Genomic DNA, 27,966 nt, shown 5'->3' with positions numbered 1-27,966 from the left:
AATTTACTGACTGAGACAATATACCAACCGTTTCGTATCTGAAGAAAATGCGTATACAACACAGACATAGATCAAGATAGATACTGCATGTTCCTCCATTTGTATGAAAACGAGCGTGCCACTTTTTTCCTACCTACTGTCCATTATCTAAGCCAACGTTTCTACTCGAATTTCTACAGCTCAATACGGCACAATTAGGCATTCAGGCATTTTAAAAATTCCGATTGACGTCCGATTCCGATAGCAGACTAAAGAACAGACTTACGAAAGACGAGTGCTGCTTGTCGTTTGGAAGCGCGATATGGCATGCAAAGTACATACACATGCGTTATCTATCTAGATCTATGTCTGTGGTATACAATATACATTATACAAGTATACTATACCTATAGCTCACTCTTCATCGCCGGGTTCTGTACCGAAGTAGCGATCGCCGAAGTTACCTATACCGGGTAGGACGTAGAATTTCTCGTTGATCTCTGGATCGAGAGCTGAAGTTATGATTTTTACCTGAAATTATAGTTAATATTAATAGAAAGTTTATTATTCGTAAGTAATTGAATCTCCATGGAAGTTTGTCAACTACCTATTTACTATTTAGAGTAAGCATAAACAATTTTATTTGAAAATAAAATTGTTTATAGCTACGAAAGACATTTTTTCTGAAAGTGAAATGATCGAAAAATTAAAAAAATAGCTCCCACACAGATTTCGGTGTACGCAATACGCAGGAGTAATTTTTATAGAGGCCAAGTGTGTGAGCAGTGTCTACGAAGATACTCTTTGTATGACGTTATGCTTCGTAATTTTTAGAATAAGAAATCATTGATTTGCTGTTTTTAATTTAGTTTGGTCTTCCTTGGGTATTGAATCCACTACCTCCAAGTCGAGAGCCTGGCTCACTCTCACTAGACCACAATCACTAGAGTACATATTATATCTTATCTTATATCTTTAAACGAGCAATTCTTGTATATATATAATTCGGCTCCAACGATTTTCATGAAATTTAGTATATGGGTGGTTCTACAAAAATTGGGTAACTTTTAGGGATATTTTGTTTACTGTCGTTTTTATGGTAAATTGAGACATCTTTGAGTTTAAAAGATGGGTAATATAATGAATATATTGTTGCAAATCGGGACAGTCATTTTTTAGAGTAGTTTTTATTTTCACAAATGACGTATAATTGTGTTGCAGCTATAACGAAAATACAAATTTAAAAACAAAATAAATATTTAAGAGGGCTCCCATACAAGAAACGTGACTTTTGTGCCCTTTTTTGCTCGATGTCAGTAATGCAACCAGGTAATTTTAAATACTCTAGAAATACTCAATTTTGTTCTTACTTTAATAATAAACAATAAAGTTATAACAAAATAAATATTGAAGGGATCTCCTATACAAAGAATATACTTTTTTTTTCCTTTTAACTCAATGTCAATAATGGCACCAAGTGGGCAATTGAAATGTTCACAAAATACAATTTTTTTCTTCTTTAATAGTAGATAGTAAAATTAAAATAAAATAAACACTTAAAGGGAGCTCTCATACGAAAATAGCCATTTTATGTCACGAGGGCTTCGTGCTGGAGACTGACTCGCACTTGACCAATTTTTTCCAGTTAACCGTTTGCTTTCGAGGTTTCTCTTAACATTTTTTTCTTTGCCCTTTATCCTTTTCTTAAGTACATTTTGTAATCTATGTTTTTCTTTGCTAATTCAGCTTATTTGAAGAGGTAGTTTGATTCCCGGCAAGAAAGTCTTTTCAGCTTCTCTTTTCTTATTTAATATATTATTCTTCGGTCAAATTTGTCTTTTGTGGTAGGCGACATTGTGTTTTACACTAAAATAAATAAACAAATGGTTAACACAACTTAATTGTTGTGATAAAAGTGATCTTAAAGAAAAAAACATCAGTACTCTGGCAACATATCAGTCCGTTGGCACGATTTCAGGCAAAGGACTGACGCCAAAGGACTGATGATTTCGACATAAATTTAGGGTTATAATTAAAGTTAACGTTTGTTTTCGTATTTTCTTATATCAATATATTAAATTTTTACTAATCATAGTAAACAGTACAGAAATAAAACTAAAATTAAGATTTATAAGGAATTAACGACTTACCCTCAGTACTGAGTTTTTGACTGGCCCTGCGCAAGATTATGTTATATCCGAAGAGCTAGCACTCATACTTTTTTTTATTTTTATTAAATAAGGGGGCAAACGAGCAAACGGGTCACCTGATGGTAAGCAACTACCGTCGCCCATGGACACTCGCAACATCAGAATTAAATAATAAAAAGCCGGCAACCTGCAACTCGCAGGTGCGTTGCCGGCCTTTTAAGAGGGAATACGCTCTTTTCTTGAAAGTTTGCAGGTCGTTTCGGTCCGGAAATACTGTAATAGTGGCAAAGAAATACTGCAGTTCTTAGCTGACAATATTACCAACTAAACATAATTAATAGGTATTTGACCATGTATAAGTTTTTTTTTGGTGAAAATTTTCGCATTTGAAAGTTACACAAAGGACTGACGAATGAAATCTATGACAAAGTTTCCTCTCTTTTTTAAATATATTGTAAATATTTTTACATTATGAAAGTCCTGACTTTCATTATTACGTACATTAAAGATTGTAATTATATATCGAGTTGTCTGAAATCAATCGGAGAATTTGATGTACAGTCTCTTGATTGAACGTTTTTGGGTTTGTGACAGGCCAAAGAACTGACGTTTTGAGCATACTCTTTTAATTTTATACAATTTCTAATTAAATTACGTATCTGAAATTGAGTGACCAATTAAAGGAGATTACATACTTTTAAAATTAAGAATAAAATCTTTAAAATAGAATGTGATTTAATATATATTGACTGGTGACAGCGAGTTACCCAATTTTTGTAGAATCACCCATATAGGGGGTTTCGGGGGCGATAAATCGATCTAGCTAGGAATCATTTTTAGAAAATGTCATTTTATATTCGTGTTTTATCGAATACCGAGCAAAGCTCGGTCAAATAGCTAGTTATGCATAATACAAGCTAAGTCGTAGACAGCTAATATAATATAGTGCGAATACAGTACCAGTTTCATACCTGTGGAAACGCATACGCAATCGAATGCACGCCTATCTCCGCCATCAACAGACTGACCAAGCTAATATTGCTCTCCGGTACATCGTGGTCCAACAGCACTCTTATAGCCATAATGGCTGCCGCGCCAGTCGCCACAGTAGCGTCCATTAGTATTACCCTGTAGTCCTTTATGTCTTTCGGCAGTCGGAGATAGTATAGCTCTGGTTCGTCAGTCAGTTGGTTCGTCTGTATGAGTATTTTGCCGATGCGTATGTCCTTGCAAACGTCGCAGACAGCTTGTTCCATAGTCTCGCCCGCTCGGAGAATTGATACGCCACATATTAGGTCCACGTCGCATTTGCGCCCTGAAACAATATAAATCAATAGTTTTATCTAATGCTAAAGTGTATCTGTCTGTCTGTTTGTAACATGTAAATGAACTAAAAGGCCAATATCGAAAATAATGCCGCACCGTCGCGTCGTGTAAATTGTATCTCAATAAATAGCTGCTGCGACACTTGCATTGTCATCCAAGTGTCACAAGGTCGTTGTGAGTTTGTACCACATAAAGTATAGTTTACACAGAGCCAATAATCTTGGCGCCAGTCCTGCAGAAGCCAGTACTGGCCTGGCCCCTTTTGTTCAGACACAGCCATCACATTCATGGATTTTTCGTCGTGTATGCACACGTTTACAGTTAAAAAAATAATGAGTTCGCGCCAAAGTCTGTTGAAAAAGAAATGTTTAAGGAACATATTCCGTGAAATATTAAGAGAAGAGTTGATTGAAAAAATAGAAAAAATAAAACGAAACTATTTTTTTTAGTATTCATTCCGGCACGAAGTTGTTCCAGTGCCGAAGCGCGTATTTGTATAATATTTTTGTATGAATCACATCGGTTATCTTACAAGCATTCGAGCTCCCTATAAAGTTGTTTAAATTTTAAAGTATCTTCTTCGTTGAATTTTCTCGACATTTTATCCTAGAAATTCCAAACACATGCATACCGTACAGACGTTCGCTAGTGACTGGTGAGATGCATCTACACAATATGTCCGCAACGCTGGCGCGGGGGTCGAGGGGTATGCGGGCGGAGGTCACTGGCTAGAAAAATAGACGGGCGCTCTATTCTCGCCAGTACTGGCAGCCAGCGTTGGCCTGGCTTGAAAAACTGTTCACACGCGGCATATACTAAGCCAATACTGGCTGCCAGTCTTATTGGCAGCCAGTATTGGCTGTGTATAAACTATACTTTAATACATGTGAGTCTGTGATATCACAAATCGCTATTTCTATCTCTTTCTCACATTCATATTATGTAAACCCCTGCTGCGTTTCAACGGTTCTGGGAGGGCGAACTATCATGATTCTCTTCTTAATTCGCTTGAAGTCGAATGTAAAATCGCCCCGTGCTGTACTTACATTGTGACGTTACAAATCACTATTTCTATCTCTTTCTCACCTTCGTATGTGAAGCCTTGAGGCGTGTCGACAGCCCTGGGCGAATACGACAGTAAGGATAGGGCGAACTCGATCACGAGTCGCAAGAGCCGCTTGGAGTAGAATATGAACTCGTCTCACGTTATTTTTTATATTATGACGTGACTAATCGCTATATCTATCTCTTTCTCACCTTCATATGTGAAGCCTTGTGGAGTGTCAACAGCTCTAGGCGAATACGGCAGTAAGGACAGGGCGAACTCGATCACGAGTCTCATGAGCCGCTTGGAGTAGAATATAAACTCGTCGCGCGGCGTGTCCTTGTTGCGTATAAACGTGTGAAGACCTTGTACCTGCGGATAATAATAGTTCAATATCGAGTATTGCTAGATAGACAACACTCACTTAGCACCGTGGGTCGATAGATTAACAGAAGTTGGGTATGATCGATAGTTGGGTATTAACTATCACTATATTATGGTGTATTCAATGGATGGATAGCAGTATTTGAATATGGAGTATCGACAGATAACAACATTTATAAGCAAAAGGTATAATGTATAGTCTGTTCTTGGAGTACATTTTTCGTACAGCTTGACAACTTGACAAGGCTTTATATGAACGTGGGTGACATTGACGGGAGCGCTGCCGGTAAGGGAGAACTGTCAAACACATGTCAAAAATGACGTTTTTATATGATACAAGCGTTTAGTTCCTTTTCTCGCCAAGTTCATAATATAAAGCCTTGTCGAATTTTACGTTACGTACTCGCGGACGAAATATATTCGTGCTCGGACTTCAGAGAATTTTGTGTCATTTGTCAGTTGAGAGAAATTCATATCAAATATACCATTATCTTAGTTGTATTAAATAGATGACACCCGCAACTGTGCTGGGCCGAATTTAGTTTATCGCGCAGGAATTGTACATTTTTCCGCAATAAACTATTCTACGTTCTTTCCCTTCGCCTAAAGTCGGCACTACATATAGGGAAACGCGTTGGCCGGCGCGCTGGCCCAATGTGTAGAACGGGCGTTCGCGCGTTGGCGGTAGGTATTTCGCCTGTTCTACACATTGGGCCAGCGCGCCGGCCAACGCGTCGGCCAGCGCGTTCGCCTATATTATGTAGTGCCGACATAAAGTCCATAAGTCCATACCAAATTTCACCTAAATTGGTTCAGCCGTTTCTGCGTGAAGAGATAACAGACAGACACACTTTCGCATATAAAATATTAGTACGTATGGTAACAAACCTGTGGCGTATCTTTCAGCACGTAGAGCGAGTCGGGCACGGGCTGCCCGGAGTGCGCCACAGCCAGCTTCTCACGGACTTTGAAACCGCGCTGAAATACACAATAAAAGTTATTTAAAACCATAATAAGTAAATGCTCTAGCTAAAAGCCGAGCTTTGTGAGGACTCGCGTCGTCACACCTTGACCACAGTATAGCAATATGACATATCCCTACAGTAGTGAAACGAATGTACTTGCGCAGAGCAACGGAGGGGTACCCGCGGGGAAGCGGGGGGCGCGGTCCCGCGTACACAAACTCGCGAAGTTTGTGTACCTGCGCCCACAGGGGTGACGTTGGCGCGTTTTCTACGAATTTTGTGTTGTAAAACGATAACTTATCTTATAAACAATGGGATATTATAATAAATTTTCAGTGTACGGATGTAAATCTGATTCAAAAAACAAAAAGGATTTAAATTTTCATAAATATCGGCTCACAGTTTACACTAATATTGTGTTGGCCTTGGCGGCATGTATTTGCATCTCTGTTTTATTGTTTACGTTGTAAGAAGTGTAACAAGAAGAGAAACAATATAGAATAAATTAAAAATCTGTCAAATACCCTGTTACATACTAATTAGTACCTACCTACCCAGGTACACATATCAAGTGTAACATACCGCGTCCTTACCGCGCACGTAATAAGAGTTTTGAAGTGCTTCTGTTACACCTGACGTGCGATTAATTATTGGATATTTTACATATTCGAAATTTTGAATGCGTCTTCATTATTTTAATCCTTCGATCGTGATTCGTGGATCCTTGGAAATCTATTGTTATTCTATTGTGTCTCGCTCACCGGTGAGCTTATGGGGCTTGATGGGTTAATTAATTTTTTAAATAGAGAACTAAAATCATCTAAAAATAAAGTTTCACGTAAATATCTGGCAGTACGACATAATATGTACGATTCATCTACCGGCTCAAAAATTTTCTTTCCACTTCGATCAAGACCTTGGTGGTCCAGTCCCTTATCTTTCCTATAATTAACTATGGTGACGTGAGCTGTTTAGATCTTAATGCCGACAAACTCGATAAACTCGACCGATTGTTTAATAATTGCCTCCGATTCATATTATTCAACCTTCGAAAATAATACCATGTTTCTTCGTATCGCTCCAAGCTACACTGGTTACCAGTACGTCAGCGCCGCTCTGTGCAGGCACTTTGTGTGCTATATTCACTGCTGCATCATCCCCATACTCCCGAATATCTCGCTTATCTTATTTTTATTTTATTTCCCGTTTCGTGACAACCCTGGCATATCTGCTCGGTACCTGTCATCGGTGGCGGCATCGTGCGAAGTCAAAGGCGTTTCGTTACTGTAGGGACTAATATTGCTATACTGTGCCTTGACTGACTGATAATTATAACACATCTACACATAAATAAAAATTACTATGTTAAAGCACAAATCAATTATAGGCGTGATAGTTTTTCCGTAGTGTATCATAAAATGTACAGGTTGTGGGATATACTAGGGCTCGCTTCGCTCGCCCTGATAAAATAATTTATATTTAACCGGTTTTACTCTAAATCTATTGAGAAGAAATTCATACAAATGCAACATTCAAAATATATTACTTATGTCAAACCCAGTCGCCAGATAACAACTATAGTTTGTGCGTTTTAAGATGATATGAGTGACAGTTCTCATATTCCTTGCTACGGTTTTTTTTACAAGAAAACAAAAAAAAAAAAAACAAAATGTAATAAATTATATTCCATCAAAAACAAATGTTTCCTATAATTGTAAATAAATAAAAATGAAAAGTTGCTAAATGCTAACTTATTAATATAAACTTATACAGTGTGTAACAAAAATAAGTGATAATACTTTAGGATGTGTACGTGTTCCTTGTAGAGAGTTCACTGTGAAAGTAGCAGCTCTGAAAGACGAAAAATTTTTTTCACTTTTGTATGGACAAGGGCCCGAGCGTCACGTGTTTCCCCATACAAAAGTGAAAAAAATTTTTGCTCTTTCAGCGCTGCTGCTTTCACAGTGAACTCTCTACAAGGAACACGTACACACCCTAAAGTATTATCACTTATTTTTGTTACACCCTGTATACTGTGAAATAGGAGTATAAAATTATTGTTACGAAAATATTTGAAAAATGTGACATGCAGCATAAACGGAACTTATTCCAATAGAGATTGACACTGTTGAATCGAAATCAAATCGATAAAAAGGGCGGCCATTTTAAATCGCCGGCGCCACTCTGAAACTAAGTACGAAATCTATAATTTCGATTGCAATTTCTTTACGAAGTGATTCGATATTTTTAAATTATCGATAAATTTTTTAGGTAACTTCCACTATTGTCAATTATTATGACGTGTCACCCATATCATCATAAAACGTACAAACTATAACATTGAATTGATATTACCCGGCCAAGGCCAAGGTGCATATGCATATAATAAATAATAATAATAATGAACTCTTTATTTGCACATAAAAAAAAATACAAAATGCGAAAGAGAAACAATTTTTAGGAAGAGCGCTAATTGGCGGTCTTACCGCTTTAAGCGGCCTCTTCCGGACAACCATAAAAAAGGATATTCAAAAAAGAAATAAAATGACAAACTAAGTTAACTCTTAAAACTAAGTTTTTTTTTACGTAAAAGATATAACTTATAAAAGTAATGTTTTTATTATTCCTAGTATTATATATATAAAATAAACTACAAAATACTTACGATTTACACATATAAAGCATATAATAATAATTAATAATCATATAATATACATACTTAAATATAATACATATCATAATATCTTATATCCACTAAATATGTTCACATTGAAAGAGTTATGTCCAAGAAATGATTTTTTAAACGTTTTTTAAAGATATTATATTTTGATAGATTCAGAATTTTGGATAGATTCGGGTAGTGAGTTCCAGAGGCGGATAGCGGAAATAGTAAAAGAAGAGTCATAGAAAGAAGTTTTATGAGAAGGAAAGGCAAGAGTGTGTTTGTTAGCTGAACGTACAGTAGGATTATTATGGCCAAGGAAACTGAATTTAACTTTGAGATAGTCAGGGGTTGTAGGATTGAAAAGAATATTGTAGAAAAGGTGAAGAATATGAGAATGACGGCGTAATTTAATCGGGAGCCACTTAAGCTTAGACCGATGTTCTGAGACATGGTCAAATTTGCGGAGGCCAAACACGAACCGGATGCATAAATTTTGGAGACGTTGGAGGGAAGAGAGGAGTTCATTAAGGTCACTGTAACAAACATCAGCGTAATCAAGGATCGGAAAGAGTAGAGATTGGGCTAGAGTGACTTTAGTCTGAACAGGGAGAAAATTACTCAAACGTCTGAGGGAAGCAGAGGCGGCAGATATCTTTTTGCGAACTTCCTGGACTTGAACATTCCACGACAGAGTGCGGTCAAAATAGACCCCAAGGTTACGCACCGTGTCATATACATACCAACTGCAACTGCTTATGCACATGCTGCACTATGAGCGATATGGCGACTTTATTCTCGCCACCCCTCGGCACGATTATGTCGGCGTGAGCCATGCTCGGCGCAATGTAGCTCTGGTAAGCCGGCTTCACGTATGTCAGATACTGTTTGAGGACTCCTTCTAAGTCGCGACCGCGTTGTACTATGTCCCTAAATAAAAAATGGAGGAAATTTATGACACAAATAAAGGCAAATATTATGAGGAAAACACATACCAAAAATTTAATCTGATATTTTTTATGCAAGTATGACAAGAGATATAAAAAGTTGGAGAAAGTTCGGTTTTGAGGGCGAGGAGTAAGTAGAGCTATAGCGCGCATGGGGACAGGCTATTGGTAGATCAGTCCTTTTTGGGGGACAACACAATCGTTATTGGTAGATCGCCTTCAGGCGGTGACAAGTTATTGCCACAATAATAGTTTTATTTTATTATTAGTACACACATACGCTAATTTTATATTTACAGTGTCATCGAGCAAGTTTTAAAGTGTGCGCATCCTATGCCCCATCTTATATTATATCTATCGCTCTATAGGAGGTGAGACAGATATCGTCGTATATCTGTCTCACTCACCTCCTCAGCCGCCTCGCCAGCCGTATGTCGGCGTCGGTGTCGACGAACACTTCATGTTCAGCATCTCGACGACCTCGGCGCTGTAGGACGCCGGCCGGTATATACCGCTATCTCACTCCGTCGTATATCTGTCTCACTCACCTCCTCAGCCGCCTCGCCAGCCGTATGTCGGCGTCGGTGTCGACGAACACCTTCATGTCCAGCATCTCGACGACCTCGGTGCTGTAGGACGCCGGCCGGTATATACCGCTATCTCACTCCGTCGTATATCTGTCTCACTCACCTCCTCAGCCGCCTCGCCAGCCGTATGTCGGCGTCGGTGTCGACGAACACCTTCATGTCCAGCATCTCGACGACCTCGGTGCTGTAGGACGCCGGCCGGTATATACCGCTATCTCACTCCGTCGTATATCTGTCTCACTCACCTCCTCAGCCGCCTCGCCAGCCGTATGTCGGCGTCGGTGTCGACGAACACCTTCATGTCTAGCATCTCGACGACCTCGGCGCTGTAGAACGCGAGTATACCCTCGAATATTATCACGTTCGCGCCATACATTGTTTTCTGTAAAGAAAATTTTATGTCATAATGGTATTACATACAGACAAACAGATAGACACGCCAATTTGTGAGACCCATTTTTTTTCTATAATTAAAAAATTGAAAAACGATTGGAAACATACGCGACGTTGGTGCTGGGAACTGGTGACGCCAATCCGAAACTTAAAATTGATTATTATTTACTAGACAAGTGCTGCCACGGTCTATCCTAATGTAGCAATGCATTCGACGTTTTGTTTACAAACTCAAACTTTAGTATAACTTTTTTCCCACAGTTACATGAGGCTGGTCCCCATAATAACAAAATATGATAGCCAGCTTCCTAACGACATCGACATAGGTACGTCTCTGCGTTATTGGTCGTGGGTACATTTTACCCGTCCTCATTTTCTATTTTATTTGATATTTCATTAGATACCGAGTAAAAGCCAACTCACCGTCCTATTCTCTCTCGAGTGTGTAACATAGTTGTATATCGGTACTTCCACCTTCTTGCCCTCCTTGAGTCGCTGGAGTACGGATATCAGAAGCTCTATATCGAAGGCGTCCGGATGATCGAAGTTGTACTCATTACGCATCGCCGCTTGATGTTGTTTCTCGTTCAGTACCTACAACATAACCTTAAAATCGTTAATACTTACTACAAGTTAGAAAGGTTAGGTTTTTGAGGTTAAGTTTATTATTTATGTTATAAAAGAACATTACATTGTTCACTTAAAGAGAGGCTGAACTAATTTATAATTTAGACGGGGAGAGCCATGCTTCGGCACGAATGGGCCGGCTCGACCGGAGAAATACTAATTTTCTCACAGAAAACCGGCGTGAAACAGAACTTGCGCTGTGTTGCCGAGTGAGTGAGTTTACCGGAGGCCCTATTCCCTTCCCTACCCTCCCCTATTCCCTCTTAAAAGGCCGGCAACGCACCTGCAGCTCTTCTGATGCTGCGAGTGTCCATGGGTGACGGAAGTTGCTTTCCATCAGGTGACCCGTTTGCTCGTTTGCCCCCTTATTTCATTTTTTTTTTATTAAAATTAAATTGTAAATTAATTCATTAAAGTTATTATAATATTAGGAAAAAATATTGATCACATTAGAAATTGGGATTAAGGTGAAAAAAATCAACTAATGAAAACACTAGATAATTGCGTGTACGTACGGTGTAGCATTGTTAAGTATAACTTTTTATTTTTCAATACAATATTGTTTATGAGAATTTTCCGTTAACGCCAAGTGGCTGTTGAGTATTGACACAAAAGTTGTAAACAATCCAGATTTAGCTCCAGGAAAATCTTTTTGTATCTGGAAAAACTTAAAGATTCTTGGAAGATACTTTTATAACAGGTTTCGTTTGGGTTTGATGTGTTTTGACGGCGTATAAATAATCGACGTCTTATGATTCACTGCGTCATAATCATACGGATTGAGCTACAAATATTCCTCAATCAAACAGCAGAGCAATAGCAGAGCATTATCAAGCATCAAGAGCGTATTATTTAACATCTATCATCAGCATTAGCATCTCTATCAGCATCAGCATCTCTATCAGTATCAGCATCATCACTATCATCCAGCATCCAGCATCTGTAGGAGACAACCCCTACATTTTGGTCCTTCGAAAGGAGTAAGAATCAACGCATCTGTGGATCATCAGGAACATCGCCTATCAACATGAAGCATTGAGAAGAAACTATAAGGATAAACATCGTCAAGATCACAACAGCTCAAGACGTAGGTACAGCGCAACATCGTTACTGCGAGGAACATAATTTATTATTTTATGTGTTTTGTTGTCTTGATAGTTTAAGGAACGTAAGGATATCGTGAGTCTCTCTACTGAACGAATAATAGAGATGGCCTGCATAGAGCTGAGCCATCTAATCATTGTGGGCGTATACAGGCCTCCATCAGGGTTATACGATTCTTTTGAAGTAACAATGGAACAAATTTTGTCAAAAATATGTGCATCTAACAAAAAGGTTATTATATGTCGTGATTTTAACATTAATTTATTAGATTTAACCTCCACTACTGTTAGATTCACATCTTTATTTCAATCGTATAACCTTTACAGTTTGTTTCAGGAACCTACAAGGGTCTGTGAGACTACAGCCACTTGTATTGACAACATATTTATTAATTTTATTCCTGATAAAAAAGAAATAATTAATAAGCTAAGTTCTGATCACTGTGGACAAATAGCTTCTTTTAATATGAAATGTGACAGTGACGCGAAGAAAAAACTTTTGTTTATTCCTGTGACCACAAAACGTATTGAGCAATTTAGAAGTAAATTAAATTCAAATATCCATTTATTGGATAGGTCACATAGCTCTGATGAAGCTTTTAATAAATTATTTAAGGTGATAAGAACTCAATTTAATTCAATATTTACTTCTAAAACAGTTAGAAACAGTAATAAAAAAACTAAATTTATTGAATGGGCAACAAAGGGGATTAAAATTAGTAGAAAAAGATTATATGAACTATATGATGAAAGGAGTATTAACAATAGTGAAGTATTTAAAGCATATGTTAAAAACTACTCAAAAACCTTTAGAAAAGTTTGCAAAGCTGCTAAAGCCCTGTACATAAAAAACAAAATTAAACACTCTAAAAATAAAATAAAAACAACATGGCAGGTTATAGCTGGTGAGACTGGAAATGTATCCTGTCGCAGCTCTGATTTTGAACTATACTTTGAAAATAAAAATATTACTAATGATCAAGAAGTTGCGACGGTCTTTGAAAAGTTTTTTGCTGACATTCCGGTCTCAACGACTAAAAATTTAAATTCTTCACCTGAAGCTGCCGAAAAGCTACTCAGAGACAATGTAAAGGAGTGTGATAAGTTTAGAGAAATTAACCCCAGAGATATTATTGATACCTTTAAATTGTTGAATATTAAAAATACTGCAGATCTCTGGGGCATGTCTACAAAAATTATTAAATCAATAATTCATATCGTAGCTCCTCATCTAGCAATGATTTTTAATAACTGCATAAAAAATGGTGTTTTTCCTGACTTGATGAAGCATAGCAAGATTGTTCCTTTATTTAAAGCCGGGACTAAATCGGATCCCACTAATTTCAGGCCTATATCGATTCTACCGACCTTTAGTAAAATATTTGAAAAAATTATTTTAAAACAATTACTAGTGCATTTTAATTCAAATAATTTGCTGCACGATAACCAATACGGATTTACTAAGGGTCGATCCACAACGGATGCTGGTATAGGACTTCTTTGTAGTATTTTTGAAGCTTGAGAGCAGTCGCAGGATGCCTTAGGTGTGTTTTGCGATCTCTCCAAAGCCTTCGATTGTGTTGAGCATGCTACATTGATCAGGAAACTGCGCCACTACGGCATAAAGGACTCTGCTCTCAGCATTTTGACTTCTTACCTTAAAAATAGGACTCAAAGGGTTGAGGTAAATAGTAAAAGGTCCAATGGAACCAAAATAGAATTAGGTGTCCCACAGGGATCTATCTTAGGCCCATTTCTTTTTCTCATATATATAAATGACTTACCTCATCTAGTAAAGGATAATAATAATGAGATAGTGCTTTTTGCTGATGACACTTCACTTATTTTTAAAGTGAAGCGATAACAGTCGAACTACGACGAGGTAAACAGTGCTCTCTCAAAAATAGTACATTGGTTTAATGTTAATAACTTACTTTTAAATTCTAGTAAAACTTTGCCCAATGTTAGGCAAGTCCAAACCAATGTGCTATTAAATGATGAGAAGATGAATTTGGTAGATAACACTGTATTCCTAGGTATTACACTTGATAGTAAATTACAGTGGGGTCCTCACATTGCTAATCTAGCAGGTAGGCTCAGTTCTGCAGCATATGCAGTCAGAAAAATTAAAGAAATTTCTGACGAAGACACGGCACGATTAGTATATTTTAGTTATTTTCATAGTAGGATGTCATATGGAATCCTTTTATGGGGAAACGCTGCCGACATTGATACAATATTTGTGCTGCAGAAGCGAGCCATACGTTCTATTTATAAAATGTCTGCTTTAGAATCACTGAGAGATAAATTTAAAGAAATTGGTATTCTAACTGTTGCTTCTCAATACATTTTGGATAATGTAATATATGTTAGAAAAAATATAAATAAATTTAAAGTTAAAAGTGACATTCACTGTAGAAATACTAGAAATAAGCACAAGCTGGACATGCCAGTGATCATACTTAGTAAAGTCAGTAAATCTTTTAAAGGTATACGCCTTTACAATAAAATCCCAGAAAACGTTCAAAATCCTTCCATTAATAAATTTAAAAAAGTAGTCAAAGAGCGTTTGTGTGCCAAAGCTTATTATAAGGTCAATGATTTCATAGAAGATGGCACATCTTAGGAGTAGGATGGCTTCTTGCAAGGCTACTTCTACATTATTATATTATGACTTACAATTATGTATGTTGACATTGTATATAATATTAAGTTACAAAATTGTAAACTTTATTTTAAAAGAATAATTTTTCCCTCACTTTTTTGGTAAAAAGTGGAACCCGTGCGAGTTTCTTACGCCGGTTCTTCTCGCCGGGGTAGTTCGCGAACCGGTGGTAGGCATCAGGTAGACATTCTGAAAAAATTTGATTCAAATTTACTCAGAAATAAAACATTTTTTTTTAATTTTTTTTTTATTGATACGGTAGCGAATCGGCTCCACCGGTCTCGCACCAGCGGGTCGCCCGGAAGAGTTGAGACAGCACGCACATACTGTAAAGAGACTCTTAATACACTAAATACATCCTTCATCATCATGCAGGAGCTACTGGCACGTGAGAGCGCTATAATTAAGGAGATCGAGAAGATCCACATCAATTATAAAAAGGACTCCGCAATTAGAAAAACGCCGGAATACTTTCAAAAACGCATTGCGGCAATAGACAACTTGTGGGGTGAATTTGAACTTAATAACAACACATTGCAGGGAGTCGAAGATAAGTCATCAGAATATTTCAAGAAAGACATCTAAATCGAGGTAAAGCATTTTTACTCAACATTAAGAGCCACCGTGACAGCGGATTCAGAAAGACCTGCGACACCCACAATCTCGCAGCTTTCAACTCCCTCGACTTCCAAGGAAAATGCAGGAACTCAATTTCAAATTCCAAAAATTAATTTCGAACAAGTCGAACCTCGACTGGACTATATACTCGACTTCCAAGAAGAATTTACGTTTGTTTACAAATGCTTTGAGAAAATGCATAATAGTATGACGTATATTACGGTTTACTTATCTCTGTATTGTCTTTGCGCTATGTACGGTTCACTAAAACGTACAGTGAACTTGTACGGCTCGGTATGACATTGAGCCGGCACGTACATTGAACCGGCACGTTTGCTTACTCATCATTTAAACTTGTACGGCTCCGTATGAAATTGACCGGCACGTTTGAACTTGTATACATTTATGCATTTACGACGAAATATAGAGGAGCAACAGCAGAGCAACAGCAGAGCAATAGCAGAGCAACAGCAGAGCAACAGCAGAGCAATAGCAGCGCAACAGCAGAGCAACAGTAGAGCAATAGCAGAGCATTATCAAGCATCAAGAGCGTATTATTTAACATCTATCATCAGCATTAGCATCTCTATCAGCATCAGCATCTCTATCAGTATCATCATCATCACTATCATCCAGCATCCAGCATCTGTAGGAGACAACCCCTACATTTTGGTCCTTCGAAAGGAGTAAGAATCAACGCATCTGTGGATTTGCTTACTCATCATTTAAACTTGTACGGCTCCGTATGACATTGACCGGCACGTTTGAACTTGTATACATTTATGCATTTACGACGAAATATAGCAGAGCAACAGCAGAGCAATAGCAGAGCAACAGCAGAGCAACAGCAGAGCAATAGCAGCGCAACAGCAGAGCAACAGCAGAGCAATACCCTACATTTTGGTCCTTCGAAAGGAGTAAGAATCAACGCATCTGTGGATCATCAGGAACATCGCCTATCAACATGAAGCATTGAGAAGAAACTATAAGGAGAAACATCGTCAAGATCACAACAGCTCAAGACGTAGGTACAGCGCAACATCGTTACTGCGAGGAACATAATTTATTACTTTATGTGTTTTGTTGTCTTGATACGGTAGCGAATCGGCTCCACCAAACTCACACCTCACAAACGCATTGCGGCAATAGACAACTTTTGGGTTGAATTTGAACTTAATAACAACACATTGCAGGGAGTCGAAGATAAGTCATCAGAATATTTCAAGAAAGACATCTAAATCGAGGTAAAGCATTTTTACTCAACATTAAGAGCCACCGTGACAGCGGATTCAGAAAGACCTGCGACACCCACAATCTCGCAGCTTTCAACTCCCTCGACTTCCAAGGAAAATGCAGGAACTCAATTTCAAATTCCAAAAATTAATTTCGAACAAGTCGAACCTCGACTGGACTATATACCCGACTTCCAAGAAGAATTTACGTTTGTTTACAAATGCTTTGAGAAAATGCATAATAGTATGACGTATATTACGGTTTACTTATCTCTGTATTGTCTTTGCGCTATGTACGGTTCACTAACACGTACAGTGAACTTGTACGGCTCGGTATGACATTGAGCCGGCACGTACATTGAACCGGCACGTTTGCTTACTCATCATTTAAACTTGTACGGCTCCGTATGACATTGACCGGCACGTTTGAACTTGTATACATTTATGCATTTACGACGAAATATAGCAGAGCAACAGCAGAGCAACAGCAGAGCAATAGCAGAGCAACAGCAGAGCAACAGCAGAGCAACAGCAGAGCAACAGCAGAGCAACAGCAGAGCAACAGCAGAGCAACAGCAGAGCAACAGCAGAGCAATAGCAGCGCAACAGCAGAGCAACAGTAGAGCAATAGCAGAGCATTATCAAGCATCAAGAGCGTATTATTTAACATCTATCATCAGCATTAGCATCTCTATCAGCATCAGCATCTCTATCAGTATCAGCATCATCACTATCATCCAGCATCTGTAGGAGACAACCCCTACATTTTGGTCCTTCGAAAGGAGTAAGAATCAACGCATCTGTGGATTTGCTTACTCATCATTTAAACTTGTACGGCTCCGTATGACATTGACCGGCACGTTTGAACTTGTATACATTTATGCATTTACGACGAAATATAGCAGAGCAACAGCAGAGCAACAGCAGAGCAATAGCAGAGCAACAGCAGAGCAACAGCAGAGCAACAGCAGAGCAATAGCAGCGCAACAGCAGAGCAACAGCAGAGCAATACCCTACGTTTTGGTCCTTCGAAAGGAGTAAGAATCAACGCATCTGTGGATCATCAGGAACATCGCCGATCAACATGAAGCATTGAGAAGAAACTATAAGGAGAAACATCGTCAAGATCACAACAGCTCAAGACGTAGGTACAGCGCAATATCGTTACTGCGAGGAACATAATTTATTATTTTATGTGTTTTGTTGTCTTGATACGGTAGCGAATCGGCTCCACCGGTCTCCCACCAGCGGGTCGACCCGGAAGAGTTGAGACAGCACGCACATACTGTAAAGTATGACGTATATTACGGTTTACTTATCTCTGTATTGTCTTTGCGCTATGTACGGTTCACTAACACGTACAGTGAACTTGTACGGCTCGGTATGACATTGAGCCGGCACGTACATTGAACCGGCACGTTTGCTTACTCATCATTTAAACTTGTACGGCTCCGTATGACATTGACCGGCACGTTTGAACTTGTATACATTTATGCATTTACGACGAAATATAGCAGAGCAACAGCAGAGCAATAGCAGAGCAACAGCAGAGCAACAGCAGAGCAATAGCAGCGCAACAGCAGAGCAACAGTAGAGCAATAGCAGAGCATTATCAAGCATCAAGAGCGTATTATTTAACATCTATCATCAGCATTAGCATCTCTATCAGCATCAGCATCTCTATCAGTATCAGCATCATCACTATCATCCAGCATCCAGCATCTGTAGGAGACAACCCCTACATTTTGGTCCTTCGACATAAGTAAGAATCAACGCATCTGTGGATTTGCTTACTCATCATTTAAACTTGTACGGCTCCGTATGACATTGACCGGCACGTTTGAACTTGTATACATTTATGCATTTACGACGAAATATAGCAGAGCAACAGCAGAGCAACAGCAGAGCAACAGCAGAGCAACAGCAGAGCAATAGCAGCGCAACAGCAGAGCAACAGCAGAGCAATACCCTACATTTTGGTCCTTCGAAAGGAGTAAGAATCAACGCATCTGTGGATCATCAGGAACATCGCCTATCAACATGAAGCATTGAGAAGAAACTATAAGGAGAAACATCGTCAAGATCACAACAGCTCAAGACGTAGGTACAGCGCAACATCGTTACTGCGAGGAACATAATTTATTATTTTATGTGTTTTGTTGTCTTGATACGGTAGCGAATCGGCTCCACCGGTCTCCCACCAGCGGGTCGCCCTGGAAGAGTTGAGACAGCACGCACATACTGTAAAGAGACTCTTAATACACTAAATACATCCTTCATCATCATGCAGGAGCTACTGGCACGTGAGAGCGCTATAATTAAGGAGATCGAGAAGATCCACATAAATTATAAAAAGGACTCCGCAATTAGAAAAACGCCGGAATACTTTCAAAAACGCATTGCGGCAATAGACAACTTGTGGGGTGAATTTGAACTTAATAACAACACATTGCAGGGAGGAGCAGGAACTCTATTTCAAATTCCAAAAATTAATTTCGAACAAGTCAAACCTCGACTGGACTATCAAGAGATTTTGGTACAGCAGTACGCCAATTTTCGGGCACTAGAGCGGCAATTAAAACGTATTAGCGAACCAAATATCGAAGAGAAATGGGGGATCGAGGACGAGCTGCATAACCTTCAACAGCGATGGCGTAACATCGACGAATTTCACCTGCGCATAGACATTTTATCATCCGGAACCGACACCCATTACGAGGAAGCATTCACCGAAATAGAGTCAAAATATATCACCGCAAAAAGAAGTTTAAATCAAAAATTATGCTCTAACGCACATGTACAACAATCTTTGCCCCAGATAGATATACCAATATTTACTGGTAATTATGAACAATGGCCAACATTCCACGATTCATATACCGAAGCAATACATAATAACAAATATATCACTGACGCGAAAAAAATGAAGCATTTAAAATGTAAAGTTAAAGAGGAGGCGAAGCGCATAATTCAACATCTTCACATATCAGCAGAAAACTACGAGATCGCCTGGGAAATTTTAAATCATCGCTACAACAATCCTCAGCTGCTTTTCACCAAACAAGTCGAAATCCTTCTCAGTCAACCAACCAGTCACAAACAGTCATCTTATGAACTGAAGAAGCTCTACGACACCACTACCGAATGTATTCACGCCATCCATAATTTGGGAGTGGATACTAACAGCTGGGGTCCGCTATTGGTCCACATTCTTTGCAAAAAACTGGATGTGGACACCTACACCAACTACCAGGAGTCCCGCAAGGAGCCACGGTCTATTCCTACACTTGAAGAGTTCATGACATTTATCGAGAGCAAGTTTACAGCCTTGGAGCCTATTCAGCGCAGGGAAAAGGAAAATAACATCACAAGCAAACAAGTTTATCAAGCACCGAGATCGTCAAATTATAACAAAAACTCGACATGGTCGCAATATCAAAACGAACATTCCCAGAAAGGACAATATCAAGCCTTTGTAACATACAGACAAAAATCATGTGTTGTATGTAAGGCATTCCACGATCTCTACATGTGTACAACATTTTTAACCTATCAGGCAGAGAGCAAATAGAGATTTTGCAAAAACATAATATCTGCATAAATTGTCTCTACACGCATCATAATAGACCATGTATATCAACGCGGCGTTGCAAGCAGTGCAATGGACCGCATAACACGAAAATTCATGAGTCAGTCGTGTACTCAAACAGCATACTGCAAACATCGCAGAACGTGGACGTGTGGCGGTCAACATCGAGTACATCGCTCTCAACAACAGACGCTCCAAATTCCAGCAAAACACCGAAACGTCACTATTCATATGCAATATCAAAACAAGAAGAAAATGTATCCAAGAACTGGGAAATCAAGAACAACAGCAAAGAGTCATCAGATAGCCTCAAGCAGTTTATTCATCAAAATGAGTCAATGGGTCACATACGTAAAGAAAATGATACCACAAACAGCATACGTGTCCCAGGTCAGGACTCGAGTGTGAAAGGAGACACCTTTACGTTGCTGGGTCGTCACAACTCGAACAACATCAATATCAAAATGCAACATCAGCAAGGAATTATGCTACCTACAACATCAACATTGAATAACTTTATTATTACATCGGTCTCCATACCTAGCACAAAAAGAGACGATGGAGTGTATGGGACCATACAGCAACAGATTCCTGGTCCAAAGAAAGCGAACATCTATGACTATCAAGCAGTCGGGAGACGCCGTCATCACAAACCCAATTGCTGACTAACAGGTACAAGGAGCAGGCCAGTCCCGCGCCTGCGCCTCCCGCCTACGCGCTGCCTGCGCGCCTCTGCCGGAACGAGGAGCGCGCATCCACCGGCGGCAGCAGCGCTCGTCACCAGCCATCGACATCGACGGTCACATTCCCCAGACTTCCCCGGATAGACTAAATCTTTCCTTTTTACTACTTAATTTGTTAAATGTTTAGTTTTCTTTATTTTTTAATTTAATTTACGTTTATATTTTTTAGATTTCTTATTTTCTTTTAGAGTGGCAAGATGTACGGTTCACTAACACGTACAGTGAACTTGTACGGCTCGGTATGACATTGAGCCGGCACGCTATATCGCCTACACGCTATATCGAGATGGCATTACCCATAAACTAAAAGAAGTATTCAGGATAACATAGAACAACTGACCTTGTAAAAGGAGTCCATACTGACGATGGTGACCCAGGGTATGTTGAGAGATTCGATGATTTTCGTCGCCACTGTGGTCTTTCCCGATGCACTTGCACCACAAATTCCTAAAATATTGACACAATAATATTATCATATTTTTTTCACAAATATATTTTTGGTAGTGACAAAGTATTGATTAAAATGTGGCAATATTTACAAAACACTGTTCCAAGTTATCAGAGAATTTGTTTTACTGTAATTGTAGATACAACGTAGCTAACACAATATTGTTTGTTTTACGTTCATCAGAGGCCAAGCCAAGCCTTGTATAACTTTTTCGAGTTGCTATGATGAAAGTAGACGGTGCGTCTGTCAGCGTGTAATATGCTCTCTTGTCCGGACTCCAATATCATGTACTAGAGCTGTACGTTACACGAACCTATAAGGAAGGACTCATGTCCTGGACTCCAACATGTGCTAGGGCAGATGGCTACACGTACCTATGAGGAAGGGCTCGACCTCCTGGCCGCCGGTACAGTTGTACCAGGGCGGGCGGCCGGCGGTGTAGATGGTGCGTCTGTCAGCATGCAGTATACTCTCTGCCGCGGTCCGCTTGTTGGACTGCGACATGGAGGATGTGCGCACGCGCCGCGCGCGCGGTGATTTGAGTATGTTTGAGCCTGAAAGAATAAATGACGTAGAAGTTTAATGTATTGATCATATAAGATTTTTGTTAGATTATCGGACATTATTTTTGGATGATGATGAGAGTTATCTAGTCTATCAAGTAACACATTCATAAAGCTATCGCGCGCCAAAAAAAACATATCAAACGAAGTTTTTATGTTAATCTATTACTGTTGTAATAATGATTTATGATATTATTTCCATTACGCACTAAAGTCTTTTGAACATTGGTGTATGAACGAAATGAAATGAAACCACATTTCCCATTAATAAGGTGATGAGATCACCATCAGTCTGTTGAACTAGTAACATCTAAATTAGTTAGCACTGTGCTCTACATTCTATTTAGGGTTCCGTACCCAAAGGGTAAAGACGGCACCTTATTACTGAGACTTCGATGTCTGTCCGTTTGTCCGTCTGTCTCCAGGCTGTAGGTCAAGAACCGCTATAGCTAGAGTTCTGATTTTTTTACACATTGTATATTTCTGTTGCCGCTTTATCGACAAATACTCAAAACAACATAAATTAAACCTTTTAGGGGGGGCTCCCATACAACAAACGTATTTTATTTACTTTTTTTGCTCGTAATCAATAATGCTTAAAGGTAGGCACTGGAAATACTCACAATATCCTTAATTATATTTATATTTTAATAATTAATAATAAAATTAGAATAAAAAAATATTTAAGGGGGGATCCCATATAAAAAACATATTTTTTTCCTAATTTCGCTCTATAACGGTACGGAACCCTTCGTGCGTGAGTCCAACTCGCACTTGGCCGATTATTTACTACTATGTACAGTGACGGGGCACGACCTAAATTTGATGTTGACATGATATACTTACATATTTTGCGAGGCCTCTTGATGGAGGACGCAAAGGACGGATTTTTTTGATAGAAAGAATTTTTGGTACACAATTTTTATTTACAAAAATTTGAAGACCCAAACTTGTAAATCTTAAAAAAAACCTTACGGGGCGCGAGCCATGCTTCGGCACGAATAGGCCGGCTCGACCGGAGAAATACCACGGGCTCACAGAAAACCGGCGTGAAACAACACTTGCGCTGTGTTTCGCCGAGTGAGTTTACCGCAGGCCCAATCCCCTACCCTATTCGTTTAGTGATAGCCACACACAACTTATGTTATTTTGTGTTAGTAGGATTATTTTGCTATTAAGTTTTTATGTCGCAGTTTCTGTTTTAAGTGAATAAAAACCTGATCTTTATTAGAATGCTAGGTCTGTCAATTTGCGCTTTAATAAAGATTAAGTTAAATACGAGAATTGCGTTTCCGAGTTGTAAATAGTAATCTTATATCTTTAAACGAGCAATTCTTGTATATATGTATATATATACAAGAATTGCTCGTTTAATATATATATATATATATAATTGGAATCTCGGAATCGGCTCCAACCATTTTCATGAAATTTAGTATATAGGGGGTTTCGGGGGCGATAAATCGATCTAGCTAGGAATCATTTTTAGAAAATGAATCATTTTATTCGTGTTTTATCGAATACCGAGCAAAGCTCGGTCAAATAGCTAGTTCGTCATTAAGCCATCGGTCTGTTAAGTATTTGCAATCAATAATTCTAGTATTTACATGTGCCGCCATTATTATCTGATTTAGTTTAGCTTTTATCTAGGTATCGCTTATCAGTAATCAATGTTAAGTGCAGTCTGTGACACTTTGAAGTACCGCCAAAACAGACCCAATGCTTCTATCACGTAGTTTTAATATGTGAAATAGGATTAGTTTATTTTAATTAATTTTTATCCAAACAGACACAAACTTAAATATATTTTTTTATTGGGGCCCCAGGGCATTGCCACTCCTTGCCTCTTAGTAACTACGCCACTGGAGTGAGTGTCATTTAATATTGAAACTGTTACCTTCTGAAGCCAACTTAATTTAAAAATTCCACACATTTCCTATGAAACTCTTGTCTTGTCCATATAGTATATATCATATGGATATAATATATGGACGCTTCACACCACGTCAGTCTGGCCTCGTGCTATGTGCCTGAAGGACTTGTGTTACAACTTACAGGTACCAGACAACGGAAATATATTCAATAATTTTGTACTACACATGTACATTTAAGATTTTTATTTGAATATGATATGATACACATATTTAATATACCTACATCCATGACTAAGGATTCAGGAACATTGAAAACCTTTAGATCCGTCGGCGGGATTCGAACCCTCGACCCTCGGCTTCAGCGCTAAACACGCGCTCAACCACTCAGAGGCATAAAAATATTATGATGACTTAAATTGTATTTAAGTCATCATATTTTAATGTCTTTAAGGCCAACTCTGGAGCAAAGTTATTACCACTGGCAGCAAAGTCTTTCTATATATTGGCACTGGCTATTCCTTATGGGAGGCCATTTCTAAAGAAGAAGAGTGCAGTTAAGCATTAGGCGATACCTTTGCTTGTGTCTGGTGCTAAAAAAGTCCAACTCACCAGTAGACGGCGGTCTGAAGGGCCTGACGTTGGGCACTGTGGTGGGCGACGCCGGGGCACGGGTGTAGTCATCATCGTCGAAAACAGGGTCGCTGATCTCTATCGCCAGCTCTGTATCACTAAAAAAAATAATTAAACCATAGACTACAATGATTGACTTTTAAATTATAAATTTTTACGCTACTGCATAGCTTGCATCACGGGTTTTGAGCGCGGCGACCGAATCAAGAAATTCTGTAACGAAAAAACCCTAACACATTCTAATCAACTTATGCAAATTATAATTGCATATTTAATTGATAACTGATAAGAAATGCTATGCAATAGCTTTACCATGGCATCCCCAAGTGCCACACATATTATTTTAATTTAATTGGCTGAAAGGCATGAAATTCAAAAATTACCTGATACCTGAACCAGGTAGATTACAAGATAACAAATTGACTTAAAAAAATCACTATGCAAAAGATATGGCAAAGGGTAAATTGGGTTTGTATCTATGAATAATAAAAACTAAGGATGAGTTACTGTGTCAAAAAATTTGTCCACGAGTCTACAAAATGTGACCTGAATACATGCATACTTTATGCATGTATTCGGTACACAATTTTGTGTAAATATAGAAGTGACAATTAATGTCAACAGCTTTATTTCGTTTTGAGTGTTAGTGTTTCGTTGCTATTGCCATATTTTAGTGCGCGAAAAGGAACCAAATTAAAAACGGTTGAAGTATGGGAGTTACGCTTCCTTAGTTTTTATTATTCATAGGTTTGTAACTCAAACACTTCACTTTGTTTATTATCTGTAAATTTTGTTTGTGAGAAAATTAATACACCTAATGCGTTACTTTAATATACTTGATTACTTTTTAACAATCATCTCTATTAATTACATGAATATTTTTTAGAATTTTTTATTTCCGAAAACCATAGAATTTTAACTAAGTACTAAATGTAAAACCTAATTTACTACAAGGAGGAAATATTATATTGTTGCATGTATTTACAAACACAAACTTACTTTTTGAACTCTACATTTATTATTTGTCATTATCTTATGACACAGTCTAATTAATGGCCACATATAACCTTGATGACAATTACAGCGTAGCCGAGTCCGACTGCTGGAACTAATTGGTAGTTACCATCATCAGCCTGAAGTCAATCAATGGAAGTAATAATCATCAGAAGATAATAATTGGTAGGTATGAAGTTAAAATATTTGAAAATCAATATTTATTATTGACTCATGAAAAAGAAATGGAGTTGGCACATAATTTATGATTGAAAATGCCATTATGTAAAAATTATGGTACCTTTATCCAATTTGATTACTTTGTTTTTTCTGATTTTAGCTGTTGCACAAGCAATATTTGTAGCTTTTATATTGATAGGCTCAATTGTTATTTTTTATGCGGCAGCCGGCTGCCACATAACAATTGAAAATCTATTGGTCTGTGATACCCACGATGGAGGTGTAATATAATATTTTAATTAACTATATTAATTTGAAAATAAAATATTCAACATCTTTTAATTAACATAGTAATGACCTAAAACTAGTTAATTTTGTAAATGTTTGTATTGCAAATACAGTTTTAATAACATGACATTTCAAAGAACTAGTTTGAAAGAGCGAATTTCTAACACAAAAATATCTTATCATGTGGGATCATAATATTTTGATAAAAATCTGTCATTGCTTCACAGCTTTATTTGTCTTGTCCAAGGTCACATACACCAGTTTGTTTGCTTTTTGCTTGTGTTTAGAATTTGAAGAATTACATATTGTAGTTGCAATTCAATGTAATATGTGTTTGCATGACTGCAAAATAATACCTGTTCCTGAAAAGCATAAGCATAAAAAGCACGAGCACACGACAACGGTTATAAAAAAATACGGAAATCTTACGCGTTTATTGTGGTTCTAGAAATTGCTTCCATTTTTGTTCACGTAAATTTTTTCATGTGTCACGGGTTAAGGCTGTAGTCCTGAACACGTGTGTGATTCACGCTCGATTATTTAGCGCAAAGCAATGCCAATGTACTAAATAAATGTCTAAAAATAAAACACAATGCGTTTTGCGGAGGTTATGAGTTATGACTGAAAGTAGCACAAGACATCGATACCAAGAATGTTGTTAATATTAACATTTGTTTACTCATCAATATTGGTGAGTAAATTCATATACGAGCGAACTAGCACTGCAAAATCCTTGCTAAAATCTGTTGACGTGAGACAGCTGTACAAACAAACAATAAATAAGGTTAAGCCCACACGGTTTACCTATCTGAGCTAGCGGAACTGGGGTTTTCGAATTTATTCAGTTTTCCAGCCATCTCTGGTTTCACAATAAAATTTAAATTTGATAAAATTCTTCAATAGAATTCGCAAAACACGCACAGTGCACACGCAGTTCAGTTGTAATTTTGACGTTTAAACTATCAAATCACAAATGTCACCCAGACATTGACTTTTTTTTTCATAATATGGCGCTTGGCTTTTTAATCATGGCCAGTGTCAAGTAAAATATGGCGGGAAAAAAAATTTTTTTTCGTGAAATAAGTCGTTTTTTAAGAGTCATCAATATTTAATGGTTAATACTCTACCAACTTTACACTTTAAAAACCAAAATTGTCACAATTTTAGGAAAATAATCTAAAAATAATACAAAAACATAACGTCACTCTTTCGTATTCTTACCATAAAGTTAATATTACCTATCGGAATAGAGAAACAAACGCCTGAGCAAGCGAGATGTCACTATCAGTAACACTGCGTGGTAGAAAGAGAAGCGTGATTTGAGGTGGTATACCTCTTTTTGCATCTGTTTTTGTTGTTTGACAATCTGTTTGATCCGGTCGGCACGTTGTCAATTTGGGCTATCAGAAAAATTGTGATTTTATGTGAAATAGTATTTTTTTTCCAGAAATACTGCTTTAAAAACAAGGTAACAAGAGTGATTGTGGCACAACACATCAAAAAAAACCCGGACAAAATATATTCATTTCACAGGTGAATTATTCTACATCGACAGGACCTAATTTTAAGTTTATTTTTGCCAATTCCCTACGAGTTATTGGTATTGATTTTGATATTTCACTTCTATATAATATGTTTATTTATATGGAAAACATAACTTGACTAGCCATGGTGCACAATTTAAGGATATTTTGTGTAAACAATTTTCCCAATTTTCATCTATTTTACACTAGGGCTGCATCTTATCGATAAGTAGTATCGATATGGATATATTTTTTTAGTTATACTAATTATCTAGGAATGTTGACATGATAATTGATAACGTAATTGATCCGTACTTTATTATTAGTTTATATTAATATACTTTCATACATAATTTATCGTTTTTATGGTTCCGCACCCAAAGGGTAAAAACGGGACCCTACTACTAAGACTTCGTTGCCTGTCCGTCTGTCCGTCCGACTGTCCATCTGTC

General features: G+C 38.0%; 1 protein-coding gene across 2 annotated transcripts; it reads right to left on the bottom strand.

Moving 5' to 3' along the window:
* Nucleotides 1–232: 232 nt before the first annotated feature.
* LOC121739417 (uridine-cytidine kinase-like 1) lies at nt 233–26,926 on the bottom strand. Of its 2 annotated transcripts, none has more exons than XM_042131882.1 (11): nt 26,796–26,926; nt 24,510–24,628; nt 21,838–22,017; nt 21,356–21,462; nt 10,862–11,032; nt 10,291–10,427; nt 9,255–9,441; nt 5,773–5,862; nt 4,713–4,872; nt 3,101–3,444; nt 233–510 (listed from the first exon to the last, which is right to left on the bottom strand). In XM_042131882.1, exons 1-11 carry the CDS (start codon nt 26,846–26,848, stop codon nt 394–396), a joined length of 1,665 nt encoding a protein of 554 aa, XP_041987816.1. In that variant the 5' UTR covers nt 26,849–26,926; the 3' UTR covers nt 233–393. The 2 variants fall into 2 exon arrangements, with proteins under 2 accessions (XP_041987816.1, XP_041987817.1); XM_042131883.1 differs by having other exon boundaries at nt 26,421–26,867.
* Between the last annotated feature and the right edge of the window lie 1,040 nt (nt 26,927–27,966).

This window comes from Aricia agestis, chromosome Z, assembly GCF_905147365.1.
Source record: "Aricia agestis chromosome Z, ilAriAges1.1, whole genome shotgun sequence".
Lineage (NCBI taxonomy): Eukaryota > Metazoa > Arthropoda > Insecta > Lepidoptera > Lycaenidae > Aricia > Aricia agestis.
The sequence above is the reverse complement of the archived record's forward strand: the minus strand, read 5'-3'. Positions and strand labels throughout refer to the sequence as shown.